Here is a 20,032-nt window from a genome sequence, read left to right as displayed (position 1 = left end):
ATCTAATGTTTTATAATTTTAAGTTTTAATTTATTATATTGGAAAAATTTTTTTTACACATTTTCATAATGTTCAATGTTATTATTAATTTTTTCTATTAAAATATGTGATATTTTTTAGTTTTTTTTTTAAAAAAAGTATCCCCCACTTAATATAACACCACAATGTCAAATACATTAATTTATTGTAGTGTTTATTTATTTATTTAATAATAATAATGGTACATCATACATTGGTACACCCAATTATCAAGGTAACTATATATACTAATATATATATATATATATATATATATATATACTAATATATATATAATAAAATAAATTAACTTTGTTATTGTATGATGCATCATTTTCATCATAATCGTACAGTTAATCATATGTACAATGTACATATACAAAAAAAAAATAAAATTACCATAGTTAAAATTTAAGTTTTAAACAAAAAAAATTTGTTTTAATAGCATTAGAATATTATTTTATAAAAAATTATTTAAAATATAAATAGTTTACTATAATTGTCTCAACAATTAATAAAATATTATGTTAAGTAATATTTGTTTTTGTTGATAAAAATTACAGTTTATGTGATTACATATAAATATATACAGTATATACTATTTAAAATAAATGTTTGCATGAATCACATGCAATAACTACTATATACTGGTATATATATATATGACTGACTACTTGACTATTAAATACTACTATTACTACTACCTGTTTGCTGGTATGATATGATACATACATACATATACTTTATTTTTAAAAAAAAATATATATATATATATATATATATACAGTATATATAATCGACACTTACGTATATAATAATATTTAGCTATAATGGGTAATATATATATAATATTAAATAATAATAATAATAATAATGTAATAATTATTATATAACAATAAAATAGTGTCACATAATGTGTTGCCATTTGATAAAATGCGACCATAATTTTTTTTACGTCAATCATATATCAAATATATTATTATTATTGTATTTTTGAAAAAAAATAATAATAAAAATTTCAATTTTATTTAAATAATTGAATGAATCACTACTACTACTACTACTAGCTTTTAACTGATAATAAAAATAATAATTTATTATCATTTTATTTATTTGTTATATAGACTTAAACTTTGTTAAACACTAAACGTTTTGTATTATACGGTAAATTAGTTTTATATGTTTTTTTTTGTTGTTGATTATTATTATGAAATAAATACTGTATTAATTATCACAAAAATAAAATATAGTTTTCAACTAATGATATTTCCCATAGAGTTCCCTATACAGTGAAATAATCGCATATTTTTTCATATTTATTCATTATTAAGTGGTTTTTTGTTCATTGACTTTATCTATTGTTTTTTGAAAACTATTAGATTATACTGTACTGTATATGAAATTTTTTTTAAAATTTTGTTTTATTTCATATTATTAATATTGTAATTAACATCTATTACTACTTTATATACGTGTTTGAAATCATTGTTTTATATATATTTTATTTATATTTGTGTTGTAAATGTCACATATATTAACATAATATTTTTAAATATAATAGTTTTATATATTATAATAAAAAATAATGTCCATAATAATGTAATTGTTTAATTTAATAATAACTGGTGCTATTATTATTATTATTATTATTATTATTTGTAAAACATAATAATAATAATATTTATAAATTATTGTAATAATACTAATTGTTATTATTATAATAATAATAAATAATGACAATTAAAATAACTAAATATATGTATAAAATTGTTTTCTACAAAAAAAATTTCATTTAATATGTAGTAGTAGTGGTAATAATATAATATAATAATGTGAAAAAATGTTATAAAATACATGATTTCCCAAATAATATAAAATAATATATACAGTATTAAATTTATATACATATATTTATCTAATTTCATGTGAATTTTATACACAACTATTTTTTTCAACAGTTAAAATTGAAATAAAAATTGTTGTTTTTTATATAAAAATATTTTTGTTATTCATATATAAATATAAATAATATTAATATATAAAATAAGTGTCATTTTGCAACAATTTTTTATAGTGAATAGTTATATTCAAAAAAAATATTTTATGCATAAATAAATTTTATAATAAATATTATTATTTCAACAAAAATATTTTTTAAATGACAACATTTTTTTATATATATATTTATTTATTTATATCAATACATACATCTACTATATCTAGAAATTAATGATTTATTGATACAAATTGTTTTTAACATATGAAAAATGTGTTTAATATTTTTTGTTGTTGGTATAAATTTATTAAATAAAACATTTTATTTAATCATATGTCGACAACCTGTGACAATTTAAAACTAAAAAATAAAATAAAAATAAATTGTCAATAATAATAATAATAATAAATTAAGTACAATAATAAACTGTAATAAGATATCATTTTATATTTATAGTCAAAAAAAATTATAAAGTAATAATTTAAATAATAGTGATTGGGAAAATATCCTATTTTTTATATTTATTTTTTAAATTTTAAAGTTTGAAAAAATGAGTGAATTAATTGATGACAAAAATTTGTATAAAAACAAATTGGAGAAAATATTGATTAATAATAATAATAATAATAATAAAAGTTTTCTATATAATTATAAAAAATTTAATAATAATTCAAATAATATTAATAATAATAATAATTACTCTAATAATCATTCATTAATAACTAAAAATAAATTAATTAATAGAAGTAAAAGTATTAGTAATAATAATTTTATTAGTAGTAGTAGTAGTAGTAGTAATAGTTGTTTTGTTAGTAGTAGTAGTAGTAATAGTAGTAAATGTGATATTTTAAAGTTTAATAGAAGTTATAGTACTAATAATAATTGTAATACTATTATAAATAGTTTAAAAAGTACAACAATAACACCAGTCATTAACAACAACAACAACACTAACAACAATGCATATCAAGACACTAGTGATGGTATAAATGATAAATCATTGGATAAAACATTATTATCATCCATAAGCACAATGCGAACAACTAATGGTATGTATATTGACATAACAACAAAAAAATAATGATAAAAAATTTATTTATTTATAAAATATTTTTAGAAAAAAATCATAAATTTAATTTAAATAAAATCCGATTATATAACTGTAACTTAAATTTTAAATTTTATTAAAACCATATTATTTATTGAAATATGAAATAATTAGTTTTTTCAAAAAGTAGATTAATTTCATATTTTATGCTATGTTTTTTTACTATTTAATTTAATTAATTATTTTTTTTAAATGATTTACTAAATTCATATTGATAATTTAATAGATAATAATAATAATAAACATCAATTAAATTTTCTATTAAAAATAAATATACAAAAATTAGCAATTAATTATAAATTCTATAATTATTTAGATTTAAAAATAGATTTAAATTATTTTTAAGTAATTTTTATTTCTAAATGTTTTTACAGAATATTCTTTATATTGTTTATATTACTATACATTATAAATATGTTTTCAGAAAATTCTTTAGGAATTTATTTATTTATCTTATCTTTTATTTGTAAGTCAATTGGTAACAGATTTTGGTTAATGTCTATTATATATATTACAGTATATATTTGAAAATTTTTAATCATTTATCACTGTATTTTTCAAACTATAAATATACAATTAGCTATTGTAATGGATATATTAAAATTTATTTGTTTTATTTTTGTGAACTTATAGATAGTAAACTCAATATTATTATCATTAGACTAAACGATTTTTGGTTTAGTAGTTAAAAGTTAGTATATTTGTACTGTTATTAGTTATTAAATGATAGTACAATTATATTTAATGATTACATAAATGTAAAAAATATTGTGATTATTAATTTGTTTTATTAATGAATTTAAATAATAATTTTTAACAAAAAAGTTCCGTGTTTAGTTTCATTTAAATTTTAATATTGTAATAATCACTTAATTACACAACTATCTATTTTTAAAAGGGAAGTACAGTATTAAGTTATATATATATATTTTTTAACTTTATTACATTATTAATATTTTTTTAGTAATAATGCAAATATTATTTCATAAACTAAATGTTTGATTATTTAATTTTTTACATAATTTTCTATCTTAATTGTAATTAATATTTAATAAAAAAATTATTTTAAATTTAAATATTATATTTCTTAAGTATTTATCTTGCTATAAAATAATATTTAATTTTAAAATCTAATTTAATTATACTATAGTTGATTTAAAATTACATTTTGTTTTTAAAATTAAACATAATTTTTTTAATTATATTATTTAATCATAAAAATTATCTAGTTAATTTGTTATTTATTTAATAGATAGCATACGTGCAGCAATTTATTTTTAATTATTTTTGACTATAGTATGAAAAACTTTTTTTTTTGAAAATGCATAAAAACATTTACAGTACAGTATATATTAATTATACGCAACTATACGTTTAACTGCTATATAATAAAAAAAACACATTATCTAACAAAATATATATATATAAGACACACAAACATAATGTTTCATTTTAAATATACATAGACATGGGTTATTTTTAAAAATTTTTTATTTTAAAATTTTTTTACATAACAGTACACTAATAATAATAATGGCATTTGAGAGCACAGGGATGTTGTGAATGAGTAGTATATATGTGTCGATAGAGAGAGAGAGAAAAAAATAGATAAGGAAGACATCTTCTTTAAGTGTGATTTATTTTTTATTTATAAAAACTTAATGTTTTTTAAATAAATTTGTTTAATTAATAATAAATTTAGTGATAGTTATACTAAATATAATTTTTGTTTATTCATAAATTATAATATTTAAAAAATAAAATTCAAGTTTATTTTTCAACAATTAACAAGTATAGTATTGTTTATATGTTATAAATTAATTTATATTATTATTATTATTAAATAATTAGAAATATAATTAGTAATATAATTAGAAATAATTTACAATTTTATGTTTTATAATAATTATATTACAAATGAGTGCTTTTAAAAAATAAGCAATTTATTTATACATATAATTTTAGTTTCTATTATTAGGAAATGTTTTAATTAAATTATAGTAAATTTTGTTTTTCTTTTTTTTTGTAAATTATTAAAATGATTTAATTTGCGTCAATAATTGTTTGTTAAAAACTGATTGTTTATTATTATTAAGTTTTTGGTTTTTAAAAAAATATATACAATATATTAGTTTATTTTAATAATAATAAATATTTTTTATATGATATATATTTTTTTTGAAAAAAAACTGTAATATATATTTATAAATGCAAATATATATTATTAAAATTTTAATAATATATTAATTTTCGATACGATTTTATAATTTAAAAATTTTAGTAACAAATCTATAACTTTATTTAATTTATACAGTTATTATTTTATATATAAAAATATAGTTTTTACATTAAATTATTTTTTAAAATTAATTAATTACAAAAATATACTTAATTAAAATTTTTTTCAATTATTAAGGTCTCAACAAAAGCGATAAGTCGTCGTCTACGACATCAACGGTGGTGTCGACAACAAAATCGCCGCTCAGTCCTAAAATTCCTACTAAACCTTCAACATTAATAGTCAACAATAGCACAAACAAACCTCCCGTTCCCTACAAACCTCCGGGTCTGTCACAAAAATCATTGATCAACAACAACAACGACAACAATACATCATCGGCGGCTCCCATACAGAGCACAGGTATATCATCTGAACTTTTTTTTTAAAAAAGTTAAAACTGTATGAGTATTATATACTATATGATGCACATTATGTGCTGATTAATATAAAAAAACTACCGGTGTCTATCATCCCGGTGCTCAATATAATCATTTAAACTCTATATATCTATTGTTTTTTCTCTCTCTATTACTTTCATTGCTGTCTAAATTTAAATATATTTTTTTCTTTAATAATTTTTTACATCAATAATTATTTCTATTGTTTTTTATTATTATTATACTATTGTGCTCTCATTTTTTTAAACTACCGTTTCTCTACAATATGTTTTAATATCTGATAACTATTACTCTATATATATATATATTTATATAACTTGTGAGTTCATCTACTATACACACAACTGTCCCCAAAAATAACTTTAAATTTGTTGAATAGTTTGAAAAGTGTTGTTTGAAAATAAAAATTATATAAAAAAATATATAATAAGTATTTTCAGCGCTGAATGTCTGCCAACAAATCAGACAACACTTGTATAGCTAATACTAGTAATAATAATAATAATAATATTAATACAAATATTAATAATAATGATAACAACAACAACATCACCATAAGTACCACCACAGCTGTAGACATCAATGGGAACGGCATTAAAGATGCCGTTTCTCCTACTATTAGCAGTAGTAGTAATACTGATGAAAAATGTCGGCTAAAAAATCAGCCGAAAAAAGTGATGAACGATACGACGGCAAACCCTAAATTGGATAACACATCGAAATGCCGTCCATTAAAAATGGGAAGTAGTGGTAGTGATACTACCAGTGGTGCTGCTGTTGATGGACAGACAGATAATAAGTATGTATTTTTTACTAATGATTTTTTTTTAAACATAAAAATTTGAATTATAATTACTTTAAGAAATAATTTTTTTTTTTGTATATTAGTAAGTTTATATGCAAATATACAAATAATTAAACTATTTTAATTAAATTTATTATCATACTGTATATACTTAATTAAATATTTAAAAAAGATTATGTCCTCTACAACCTAAAATTTAATTAATTATCATTTTTGTTTATTAATTATTAATTTTTAGATCAAAATTTACAGTTTTATTTTTTAATATATATATATATAATATTTAATTCAAATATAATTGTTTGAATATAAGTAGTTTTTAATTTTTTCTCAAGTAAATTAAGTTGTTAATAAATTTATTTAGTTTAATTAATAAATAGTTTAATTATTTGTATATTTGCATATAAAATTAATTATATTAATTAACATATTATTTTTTAAAGTAATTATACTTACAGCATTATTTAATACAGTAGATTTTTTTCTAAAAAAAATTATTAATTAATTATTTTTACATTTAGCAAACTGTTTTAAAAATAAATTTAAGATATTAATATATTAGTTAGACTATTAACAAACTAATTATTAGATTACACTTCACTTAATACTTAACTAATAATAATTTTTTGTTTGTTTATTATTACATTTATATTTGATTTCTAAACAGCAATGTTTATAACGCGTGTGAAACGGGAACCGGTAGCCAACCTGGTGGTGGTGGTGCTGTTGGTCGTGGCACCCGTTTTCCTACATTAGGCCAGTGCTCGCGTAATAACGATTCGCTAGAGGAGCGGACAGTTTGCTGCACCAATTTGGCCGTCAATCTCTACAATAAGGCACTAGAATCGGCAAAGAGGGCCCTCCCGAACAAGTAATTGTCATTATAATGCCATTAAAAATATTAGGCAATAAAACTAATTATTTTCTTTACCGCCGCCTCCGCCGCACCTGTAGATCCAAACAGAGTCGTCAGCCGCAGTTTGGTCACAGTTTTGGTGACGACTTTTCCAGTATAGGACCCGACGGTTTCAACTATCTGGACGACGGCCAAACTGAATGTTCGTACGACTATCGGGACATTGAATTCAATCGCGACTCATGGGTACCGCCAGATCTAGCCTTACAAATGTTAGACAGTGGTGGTGGCGGTGGTGGTACCGATAGTTTACCGAAACATATGCCGGTTTTGATTGAAAATCCCGATCCAATTAATTTCGATGACCTACAGTCGCGATACGGTTTGCCGGGACAGCCGTCATCATCATCATCGACAGGTGCTGCTCAGCAACCGATAAATACAGCTACAGGTGCTGCTGCTGCCAAAGCTAAAGTTGGTAATGAGGAGCCGACTAAACAGTTGTCTGAGACGACAAAGACCACTTCACCGGTTAATAACAAAGACAATGTGGACGACAATCCTATTGTTAAAAAATCCAATAAACTAATAGTCGATTCGCCGCCACCACCACCAACTCCAGCGCCTACAGTCAACAACGATCAGGCGATTGTCATCGAAATAGGTGTTCCTATTATTGATAATAATGGAGTAGTGGCCGAGTCGTCAGCCGGACCGAAAACATCTAAACAGCGACCCATTGTGTTGGTCAGTAGTCCAGCACCGGTAGCTACTGAGTCAATACCGTCCACATCAGTATTGGACACTGGCATTGATAAACCAAATAGCGAAACATTGACTGTCAAGTTTGCAGACACCGATACCGACAACAACAACAACAACAATAGTTCGGACATGGATTTGTTGGCCAAACGGGCGTCAAAATTGATTATCGAGTCGGCCATGGAAGAGGTCAAACGTAGGTCACTTGAACGTAGCGGTAGCGGCGGTCATGATCTGTTGACACTTCAGCACCAGGAGATGAAACTACTGGAAGGACAGGCATCGCAAAAGTCATCGACCGAGTCGTCCGCACAGAAAGAGCTGAAACGCGAACGAAAACTACTGGAGAAGAAGCTCAGGGAAGAGGAAAAATTACGCAAACGAGCGGAACGGGAGGCCCGGGCCGAGGATCGTCGGGAAAAGCGTTCACTGTTCGACCGGTTCCGTAGCTCCGATCGTCAGAAGCAGAAGATTATGAAAAAACAGAAACAATTTGAGAAAATGAAGGCAAAGGCCGCTGCAGTCAAAGCTGGTGGTCAGTCGTCGACATCGGCGGCGATCAACAAAACACTTACCGCCGACGACCAGTTGGCCATTGATGCCGATGATGAGTACGAACCGTCTCCGATACCGACCAATGACGAGCAGCGGCGTCGCGGCGAACGACACTACGAAGAGATAGCTATTGATGACAATGAGGATAAACAACCGGCAGTAAGTGGCCAACAAACCACCATCAATAACGAGAACAGGGAGGTCTTGGAGGATGTGGTGGTCAAGTACGAGCTTATAGAAAATATCCGAGAAATTGGTGTCACTTATGTACCGTCACGTGACGCTTCGGGCAGCGATACAGAAGCTGAAACGGGTGACCATCACGGTCGCAACCGCGACAACAATGAGCGCAAGTCTATCAAAAATCGTATGAAAAAGAAGGCCCGACGAGTGGTCGGTTTCGGGCCGCACGACTCGTTTCGTGTGTTACGGGAAAAAGTTAGCGGTATATTCCCGCTGGGAGGCGGAGGAAACAAACGTAACAAAACTGTTACAACTGAGCTAAAATCAATGGACACTACCACCGATTTGACTAATGTTCCGCAAATTGTTGTATGCGATGACCAACAACAACAACTGGCCACCACCACTACTACTACTACCATCACCACCAATGATGATAAGCCGCCGACAGCTGACGACAATGTATCCGAGTTTAGACAGGAATACGAAAACGTTGGTGTTGTACATACTTTTGGTGGCGGCGGCGGCGGCTCTGAACATACCGGTGCTGACGATGACAATTATAATGTCAGTCAGACCTACTCTACAGTCAGCGATACGGCCACTACTGTTGTGCCGTTGAATAAGACAACAATGATCGGTCAATACGAGACCGAAGAGGACGACGACAGGACAGAGGAACAACAGTTTCTCGAACGTGTATCGCGAGTCGGCTCTGGTCACAAAAAACCGCGGAAAAAGTCCAAAACACGGGTCAAATTGGACCGGTTTAAGGCCAAAGCTATGGAATCGTTGCCGAAAATTACGTCCATTGGACCCAAACTACGTGAACTTATGTCCTCTAGTCGACGTATGTCTGGCCCGACTGTCCACGACTTAGAATACGAGCGTTTTATGTCTACCCGCTATCCACCGCCACTACCGCCGCATATGGACCGTCGATATCGCGGTGCGGCCGCCGGTTATGATTCAGATTTCGATGTTGTTGTCAGCGATTCCGAACTGTGCGACTCATTGCGCCGATCGGGTGGCGCTCATCGTCTTCATGTGTACGAAGAAATTGCCGCTACACAGGAACGGCTCGATGCCTACATGAGCCCCGTGTCGGGTCCGCTGCGTCCGCCGCGACGTTTTTCGGCCGGCTTGCGTACAGGTGTCGGCAAAGTGGCATCGGTTCCTACATTGCACACCCAACCGATGATCCGGGGCAAACGTCAACCACCTCCACGGCCGCCGCCACCGCGACCACCGGCACCCAAAGTGTCCATAACGTTGTCCGAATCGGAGTGGACATCGATGGACAGCAGTTCGGTAGTCAGGCGTTGTCGGCAACGAGTGCCGGCGCATATCTACTACAGTAACGTACGGCTGAACTATAAACCAAAACGTCGATTCATGCATAACAGTCGGGTCGGTGGCGGACAGAAAGCCAGTTGGCGACGAACACCGCCCAACATTCACCAACTGTTGGCCATTTACGATCATCCGAAACCACCGATACCCGTACCGGCCAAACCAAAACCGGGTCAGCGAATAACTGTACGCCTGCCGACTCGGGTACAGATTATGAACGCCCGCAACGCGGCTATGGATCGTATGTATGACACCGGTAGTGGTGGTAATGTTGGACCACCGATAATGGCTGAACAAACTGTGCCAATCAATCGGCTGCCGCCGCCAATGCCTGCCAGTGCTCCCATTACTATAAGTCCTACACGAAACTGGGGCCCAAAACCGCCGCCACGTCGCCATCGCAGGGCAGCCGAGCGCAGCCAAACCATGGATCCGCTCGATTGGCAGCCGTTTAGCTGGAAGTTTCGCCGATGCCGTTCGCTAACCGAACTGGACGTCCGCCAAAGTCAGGACAGTCTATCAACTGTCGCTACTGTTGGCTCCAAACGACTAATAACCGGAACATTACAGTCAACTACCGATACCGTCGATAATACCATCGATGCTAATCAGCCACGGATTATCCGAACTCACAACAAACGACCCGAAAGACCACCCCTACCCTCCTATTCCTCTATACTGTCCTCTAGAACAGCTTCCTCTTCTATTATGAATACTACTACTACTAGTAATTTCACTTCCAATTCTACATTAGCTACCAGTGCTAGAAGTACACCCTATTCCTCTATTGCCAATAATTTTCATTTGTATGCTTCTGTATCTAAAGGTAGTGGTGGTTCAGTACCTAACGTTCCCGATCATCGGACAGCAGCTAATAATAATGATTGGTCAAAGCGACCGTTACCGCCACCGCCGCGACCACCAAAACCGATGGTCCGTACGCGTGACGTAAGCATCAGCACAGGCGACGATCTGAATCATATTCCTCCTACTAGTCTCCCAATGGCCAACCGGACACCGCAACTGTGCGACCGTCAGACACAACTGGACGCCCGTAATAACTCGCTCTACGAGGATATGAACGGTAATAATATCGACGACAGCGACGACACAGAGGACATGGATCTCAACAATAAGACACCAACTAATCCGCTGACGCCTACAACGCCAACAAATCGTCCTATTGGTGGTGGTGTCCGAGGAGGAGGAGGTGGTAGTGGTGGTGACGATGAGGACGTAGAGGAGTTGTTTCCCTATGGCTGCGTCAACAATGATCTGGAGAGATACCGAAGCGATGGTTTGGCTGACTCGCAGTCAACATTGTCGTCGTTGACCACAACCACTGCCAGCACCCAGTGGTTTGACGCTGAACTCGGACCCGATGGCCAACAACGGCAAGTTGAAGGTGGCTCCCGGTTCTATCGGGACTGGGATCAGGAAACCATTAACGATGACATCAGTTCTATTGCGTCCAACTATCAGTCGTTTGCGTCCGAATATCGTACTAATTCTGAGGACAGGGAGGCGACTCCCGTTGCCGACGCCGACGATACTACTGATTTTAGACTAATGCCAGCAGTAGTCGATGATGAGCTACCAGTGCCGTCTCAGGCACTCAAATCGGCTACTAATGATGAGATGATAGGGATGACGGCTACCGGTGCCAGTGGTGTACAAAAGTCAGGTATGTTTTCTGTGTCTTAATTTAGAAGTTAATATTATTTTTAATTTTTTTAATATAATTAAATCTAATTACTATTATATTATAATATTTTTAATTGATCTTTTATTTAGTATAGAAAGTTTTACTAGAATATTTTTAAAAATATCAAGGTGGTTTTTAATTTTATTTGTTTGTTTAATATATTGTTTTTAAGTAAAATGTTTAAATTATATAAAACTTTTTATGTAAGATTAATAAATTAAATATTGAATATTATTTGAAAATATGACTGAATTACAGTTTAACGTTAGGTTTATATAAAAATACAAGTAGTATATAATTGTGTGTGTGTGTGTGTGTGTGTGTGTGTGTGTGTGTGTGTGTGTGTGTGTGTGTGTGTGTGTGTGTGTGTGTGTGTGTGTGTGTGTGTATGTGTATGTGTAATAACTGTATTATATTAATAATTTATTTATTTTGCCAGAATTTATCAGTACTTATTATTTAGTAATTATTATTTTTAATAATAAATTTATAAATCATTGATAAAGAATACGAACTATAGATTGATAAACAAAAATTTATTTTATTGTATGTTATAATAATAGATTGTTATATAATTTTTTTTCCAAAAATCTTATATAAAAAAATTTAAGTTTATATTTATAAATTTTATATTAGTTTTTTATTTTTTATTATTTTGCAAACTAATATAACAGCACCGATGCGATCACAGTCTACCCGAGTCATGTCGACCAGTGTTAGCTGTAAGACTGTACAGCCGTCCCGGCACTCATTGCCCGTCAATATTGACGACAACAACGACGATGAACCGATTATTGAGGATCTGGACGAACGGATACTGTTTGGTAGCGTCGGCGCCGGCGGTATCGGTATGACACCTGATCTGCACCGGGAGCTGCGCCAGGCTATCGACAAACGTCAAAGTAATTTATCGTCAGCTGATAGCACCGGTATCTCGTCGTCCGATGTATCACTTCATGAGGTATGTGTTTGTAATAAATATTATTATTTTTTATTGCAATTAAATATATGTATATTTTTTATGTAATACAGTATTTATGAGATCTATATATATATATTAATAGTTAATGTATTATTATTATTATTATTATTATAGTGTTATGTATTATTAGATTATGTATAGGATGTACTGTAATAATTATTTTTCTTTTTAAATTTAAAAAAAAAAATATTTTATTTTCAAAACGAATTCCTATGATTTAATAGTTTAATAGATATTTTTAATTAAAATTAATTTTTATAAACATTTTACAATTCAAAAAAATATTTTTTTTTTAAAAATTAACAAATATAGTAAATATAATACCATAAAAATATTTTTTTTAAAATTATTAATAACTTTTTATTTATTAATTAATTAAATATGTCTAATTCATATTTATTTATTTTCTTTTTTTTCAATTTACCCATTACCTTTTTTATATATATTATTCAACAAAAATAAATCATCTATAAAATTTGATTTAATAAATAATATTTTTAAAAAAAAGTATATCAAGCATACTACCGATGCCCATCATTGATATAATATTAGTTATATAAAAAACAAATTGTTATTACCTGGATACTGTTGTTTTATATATTAATTTAAGCATTAATTGATTTTTAACTATAAATGTTGCCTAAAATAATAATTAATTAATTAATTAATTAATAATTTAATTTGGTTATTACACATTGATTTTTTTATTATATTAGCATATTATAAAAATTAGTTATAGTTATTTGAATTATTTATTTATTTATATTTTTTTTGGTAGCATTAGTATCATATTTATATTACCTACAAAAAACAATATTGTGATTATAATACAATGTATAACTATTATTTATAATTATCATATAATATTATTTTAAACAATCTATTTAATTTATAATTTTAAAAATTATAAATATAAATTGATTGATTTAATCATTTATAAATTATTTGGATGAAAAATAATAATAATACTGTGATTATTATTAATTAAATTAATTATGAATTAGATTATATACAGTAGTTTGATTTTATTTGATAATGTCTATTTAAAATGAATATTATTAATATGTTTATTAAATAAATAAATTTAAAATTTAAAAATCATCACTGGTGATTTTATTTATATTATTTAAAATTTTATTTGCTATGTTGTCATGTATTTATAATATCTATTAATATTAAATAATTAATATGATATATATAATAGTTATTTGTGTTTTAAATATGATTTTACGGTTTTAAAAAATTATATTGAAGGATAATATATAAAATTTTAGTTAAAATTAACAGTTATATTATTTTAATATTTTTTGATTTTGATTTTATTGTTACTTTTAAAATATAATTAGATACTGATTTTAAATTCAATAGTTAATACATCATTATTAATATTAGTAATTAAATAATACGTAAATTAGTTTTTTAAATGAAAATTAATTCAATAGTTAAATTGAAATTTATTTTATATATATGCTATAGTAATACTATGTGTATATATTATATTGTAATTATTGATATAAGTAAACAATATATCTAAAATACATTTTTTTATTTATTTATATTTTATTTAATAATTCAATTAATTGCAACATTGATTATTATTGATCACATAATTTTGTTTTATCATTAATTGTATTTTTAATAGACAATTAATTATATCTATAATGACAATTGATTGCAATAATATGTGATAATTTTTCAAAACTAATAATCTATTAATATTTATAATTTAGTAATTTGACATTTGAAACTGTAATCATTAGTATTTAAAAAAAATAATATATCAATAATTTTTATTCATAACCACTGATAGTTTCTTTTATTGTTTTAAAATATATTTATTTTTAAAAAATATTTTTTCAAATAATTATTTAATATTATTTATAAAGAAATATAACATTAATTATACAATTTTTTTAAATAATGCAAAATTTTATATTATTAATAACTTTAATAATAATTTTCTATATAAACAAATTAATCAAGGTATGTTATTAGGTATAATAAATATAATTTTAATTTTATGACAATTTACATATTTATTTAAGATATGATAGTAATTTTAAAATTTAAATTTTTTTATTAGATTAAAAAAAATTATTGCCATTATATTACGATCTATTTTAATAATTTAATCATCAAAAAAATTAATTAAATATTACGCATATTATTTTTATTACAGTTTATTAGTTAAGAAAAAAATGTTTACTCATAGCTAGAAAGTGTAATTTATATATAAATTTATATATAATTAAATTAATATATACTGTATAACAACATGTATGTAAATATCAATATCAATATTTTCAGTAGAAATATATTTATTTTTTTAATTAAATTTTCTAAACATTATTTACAACATTTACTATTAAACATACAGTGAATTTATAAATAATTTTTTTTATTAGTAATAATAATACAATAATAAAAATAATAAACTTTATGATTATGTTTTATTTTGATGAGAGATTAGTTTAATAAATTGATTGTTATATAATATGTTTTTCAATATATATATATACCAAATATTACTAAATATATTTACTTTATATATATTAACTGTTAATATAGTTATTATCTAATCTTAAAAATATTAATAATCACATTATTATATCACTGTGGGTAATGTATATATTTATCTATAAATACTTGACACACAATAAATTTATTATTACATTTCAATTATATATACAGTATAACTACGATACATTTGCCACCTACAAATATAAATAAATTGTCAACCATTTTTTTTTGTTTAGTTTAAAAAAATATTAGATAAAATATAAATTTTATAATTTAATGCAATTTTTTTTGTTTGAATAAATTAATTAGGAAAAAAAAAATAATATTATTAGTAATTTTTTTAAAAAATTTCTCAATTAATTTCAATTCAGTTAATTATATTGTGATAATTTAAAACCAAAAAATCATGATTATTATTTATTTTTTTGTTGAGGAAAAAAATATATATAATTAATAAATTATATATATTATCAATAATAAAGTGCATGTTTGTAGTGTAATAATATTAATGAAATTTGTAAGTAAATGTAATTTATTAAAAAAAAATTAATATTATTTAAATGTTGTCTATTAAACTGAGGCCTAAAATAAATTAAGTTAACAAAAAATATTAATTTTATAATTAATAACAATATTATTTACAGTTTTCGATGTTTAATTTTTAAAAAAAATTTACAAATTAATGGTTATTATTTATAGTTAAAATTAAAATTTCTGGCTATATATATATATATATATATATATACCGGTACACTTACATTGAAATTTTAATTTTTAAAAAATCTATTTATAGTTTGCAATTTTTAAAAAAAAAATTATTTATTTTAAAAATTTTTTTATGTTAAATTAAAGTTGTATACGGTTTTAGACTCACAAAAAATCATAATATATATATAATTATATTTCAATAGTTTTTTTTAAAATATTTATTATTTTAAACCTAAAACTATTAATTAAAATGCAATAATAATATTAATAATAATAATTTGCTTTATTTTATTTTATTTTTAAATACAGACATTAATGACTAACAATACTACTATCGGTGCCAATAATAATAATAATAATAACAATAGCAATGGCTGTAATAGTAGTAGTAATAATAGCGATAATACCAGTAGTTTAAGTATTAATAGCGACAGTAATAGCGATTTATCAACCGGTAAGCACAGGCACCCAATACAGGTGCCCAACACCGCCACCACCGCTACCGATACTGTCGGCTGTAGGATAGCCATAGACCGATCGGAATCGGTTGAATCGTTGGCCAACAACAACAACTTGTCATCCGATGGCGAAGGCGATGACTACAGTCTATCGTCGGCTAACAAACAGACACCAGAATATCGGAAACGTAAACAAAATCAAAAACTATATTTCATAGCCAAAGAGCTGTACTCCAGTGAACTGGTATTCATAGATGTCCTACAATTGCTTAACAATGATTTTCGCCGAGCAGTCACCGATCACATACCCGATGATGTGTTGCAACAAATACTCAACTATTTGCCGCAGTTGTTGAAAATCAACGAACAGTTGGCCAGTGAGCTCAAAGTCCGTATAGATAACTGGGCCGATCATCAACGTATATCTGGTTAGTTGTACTCAAATATATATACAGTATATATATATATATATATTTAATCATTGATTATAATATGACTATATTATAAGGTAACAAATATTACAGTTTAATATATATAAAAATTAAAATAAACAATCTTTAAAACATATATATATATAATATAATGTATATAATATAAGAAAAATTTATCTGTACCTCCTTATATACTATTTGTAATTATTTATTTAAAAAATATAGTTTAAATTAAAAAAATTTAGTATATAATTACAGTTTTTTTTATAAAAAAAATAATTAAATGATTATTAATATTTTCTATATTTTAAAGATTCTGTATTTTAAAAAAAATATTTTTTAATTAAACTATAATATTTAATACCATTGATAACTATATAATAGTGAAAGTATTATAATCAATGATTAAATATACTATTAGTGGTTAATAATTACATTAATCATTGGATAAACTAATTTATTGTTTTATTGATTATAATTTATTATTTTTAAAAATTTTTAATTTTATTTATTAAATATTTTTTTATATATATATAAATAATTAGATGTATTGGTACGGATCTGTCCGTTTCTCAAACAGTATTCACAATATATCGGCGATTTCGGTCAAATAACTGCCATCTATGACGACGCCCTACACCGTTATCCGGCGTTTCAGTCAGCAGTCAAAGAGTTTGAACTGACCGCCCGATGCCAGAAGCTATCGGTCAAACATTATATGCTAAAACCAGTACAACGTATACCCCAGTATAGGCTACTATTGCAGGACTACTTAAATCATTTATCCGATGAATCCGATGATTATGCGGATACATGTTGTGCACTGAAAATTGTATCACAAGTGGCCGAACACGCAAACAATAGTATGAAATGCAATGAAAACCTACAGAAAATGCTGTCCATTCAGCAGAGTATTATTACTGGTAAATGTGAAGTCATCAAACCGGGCCGGGTATTCATCAAAGAGGGCGAACTAATGAAACTGTCCCGCAAGGGTATGCAGGAACGGTATTTTATACTGGTATGTGACTGTCTACTCATAATCAGTTAGGTTTTAATTAATAATATAATATATATTTTTATTTTTGATTATATAGTTTAACGATAGTCTACTGTATCTGACGTGCGTACAGCACGGTGTCTATCGGGTCAACCATGAACTTAGTCTGACCGGTATGCGGGTGTCGCTACCGAAACAGCAGGACTTTCAGAATGAGTTTTCGATTATATCGCACACCCGATCGTTTTCGTTGGCCGCCCGATCACCGAAGGAACGGGAGGATTGGGTGAATGAGCTGAACAAAGCGATCAAAGAAAATACTAATAAACGGATATCGTTTGCAAAGTCGCGGGTAATTACACTCAAAAAAAATCTAATTAATAATAATAATAAAATATTTTTTATTTGCTTAGAGTTTAATTGGCGACTCACCTGACATACCGGTTCTAGCATTGGGAGCTTCTGCACCCGTATGGATACCCGATGCCCGGGTAACAATGTGTCAGTTGTGTACGGAAGAGTTTACAGTGACCTACCGGCGCCATCATTGCCGGTGCTGCGGTAATGTAGTGTGCAGTGCCTGCAGTACTAACAAAGCGCCGATGCCTTACCTGAAAAACCGGACGGAACGGGTTTGCGACGAATGTTTCGATGGACTCAGACTACAGATGGAAAGGTTGGAGATCGAGAGGAAACACCGGAGCGATGCCAGCGGAGCGTCGCTGGACTCGCAATCGGCGACGGTTAGGACGCCGTCGACAACTGCCTCGGCATCGGATACGGACGATACTACGGCCACCGGAGCCGACGGCAGCGCCTGGAGTCTCAAAGAGTGGCAACAAATTTTTTCGCGAACTGCCGAACGAAAGAGTCACCGAAAAGCTAAACATCGATACGTGCCGTCCGTTTTGAAAGAGGTTTTTATTTTTTTGTTTGTTATAAATACTGTGTTTTTTATTACCGATAATATATTTTTTTGTTGGACACTCGCTTGTGTTAGGTTCGGGCCAATGATGTCGGTTCGCTGATATCAGGTTATCTGCATCGACGGGAAAGTCGTAAACAATGGAAAAACTACTGGTATGTCATCAAAGATATGGTTTTGTATACCTATAAGGCTAGCGAAGATGTGGCGGCACTTAAGTCCGAGCCGTTGCTCGGCTTTAAAGTGGAACCGTTGAGAGATAGTGTCGACGGTATTAATGCCAAACAGTTGGTCCAGTTGTCACATCCGGGTCAGCCAACTATTATATTTAGGGCCGAAACTGTCGGTCAAGCGGAACGGTATGTTTTTTTATGTTATATTTATACAATGTTTTTGATATTTATTTAATATATATATATATATATATTTATAATATATGTTTAGATGGCTTAAAGCTATGCAAACGGCAACAACATTGGACTGAAATATTTTTTTTCAATATAATTAAAATTATAAGTTTATCTTTTTTTTTTGTTTGTTATTATTATTTATAATATTATTATATCATATTATTATTAATGTAGATATAGATAAACAAAACGAAACAAAAAAGTTATAATTTATTATTATTATTATTATTCATGTTATTATTAAATATTTTTTTTCATATTAAGTTATGTATTTAATAAGTCATTATATGATTCATGTTTTTAAGCAACAATATTATTATTATTTATTATTATTAATATAAATGTAAACATTTTATTAATTGAAATTATTGATACACACATATATATAAAAAATATATTTAAAATAAATTTTTTTATCATTTATCAAATGTTGTTATTATATAATGTAAATTTCAATAAAAATTGTGTAATTATATTATATTAATTAATTATAAATAATAATCAATTTTCGTATATATATATATATAATATATACAATAAGTACTATAAATGCATTGAAAAATCAAATATTTCAAAAT

General features: G+C 27.4%; 1 protein-coding gene across 1 annotated transcript; it reads left to right on the top strand.

Moving 5' to 3' along the window:
* The first annotated feature begins 156 nt into the window (after positions 1–156).
* Positions 157–19,598, top strand: LOC128951901 (rhoGEF domain-containing protein gxcJ-like). The gene is made up of 11 exons (XM_054297199.1): positions 157–253; positions 2,918–3,063; positions 5,539–5,763; positions 11,142–11,999; positions 12,695–12,981; positions 16,540–17,116; positions 17,665–18,140; positions 18,217–18,471; positions 18,533–19,036; positions 19,120–19,403; positions 19,489–19,598. Exons 2-11 carry the CDS (start codon positions 3,048–3,050, stop codon positions 19,526–19,528), a joined length of 3,522 nt encoding a protein of 1,173 aa, XP_054153174.1. The 5' UTR covers positions 157–253; positions 2,918–3,047; the 3' UTR covers positions 19,529–19,598.
* Positions 19,599–20,032: the final 434 nt, after the last annotated feature.

Source organism: Oppia nitens, unplaced genomic scaffold, assembly GCF_028296485.1.
Source record: "Oppia nitens isolate AA-2021 unplaced genomic scaffold, nextdenovo-longstitch-racon4-pilon3 scaffold1_pilon_pilon_pilon, whole genome shotgun sequence".
In the NCBI taxonomy this organism is placed as follows: domain Eukaryota; kingdom Metazoa; phylum Arthropoda; class Arachnida; order Sarcoptiformes; family Oppiidae; genus Oppia; species Oppia nitens.
The sequence above is the reverse complement of the archived record's forward strand: the minus strand, read 5'-3'. Positions and strand labels throughout refer to the sequence as shown.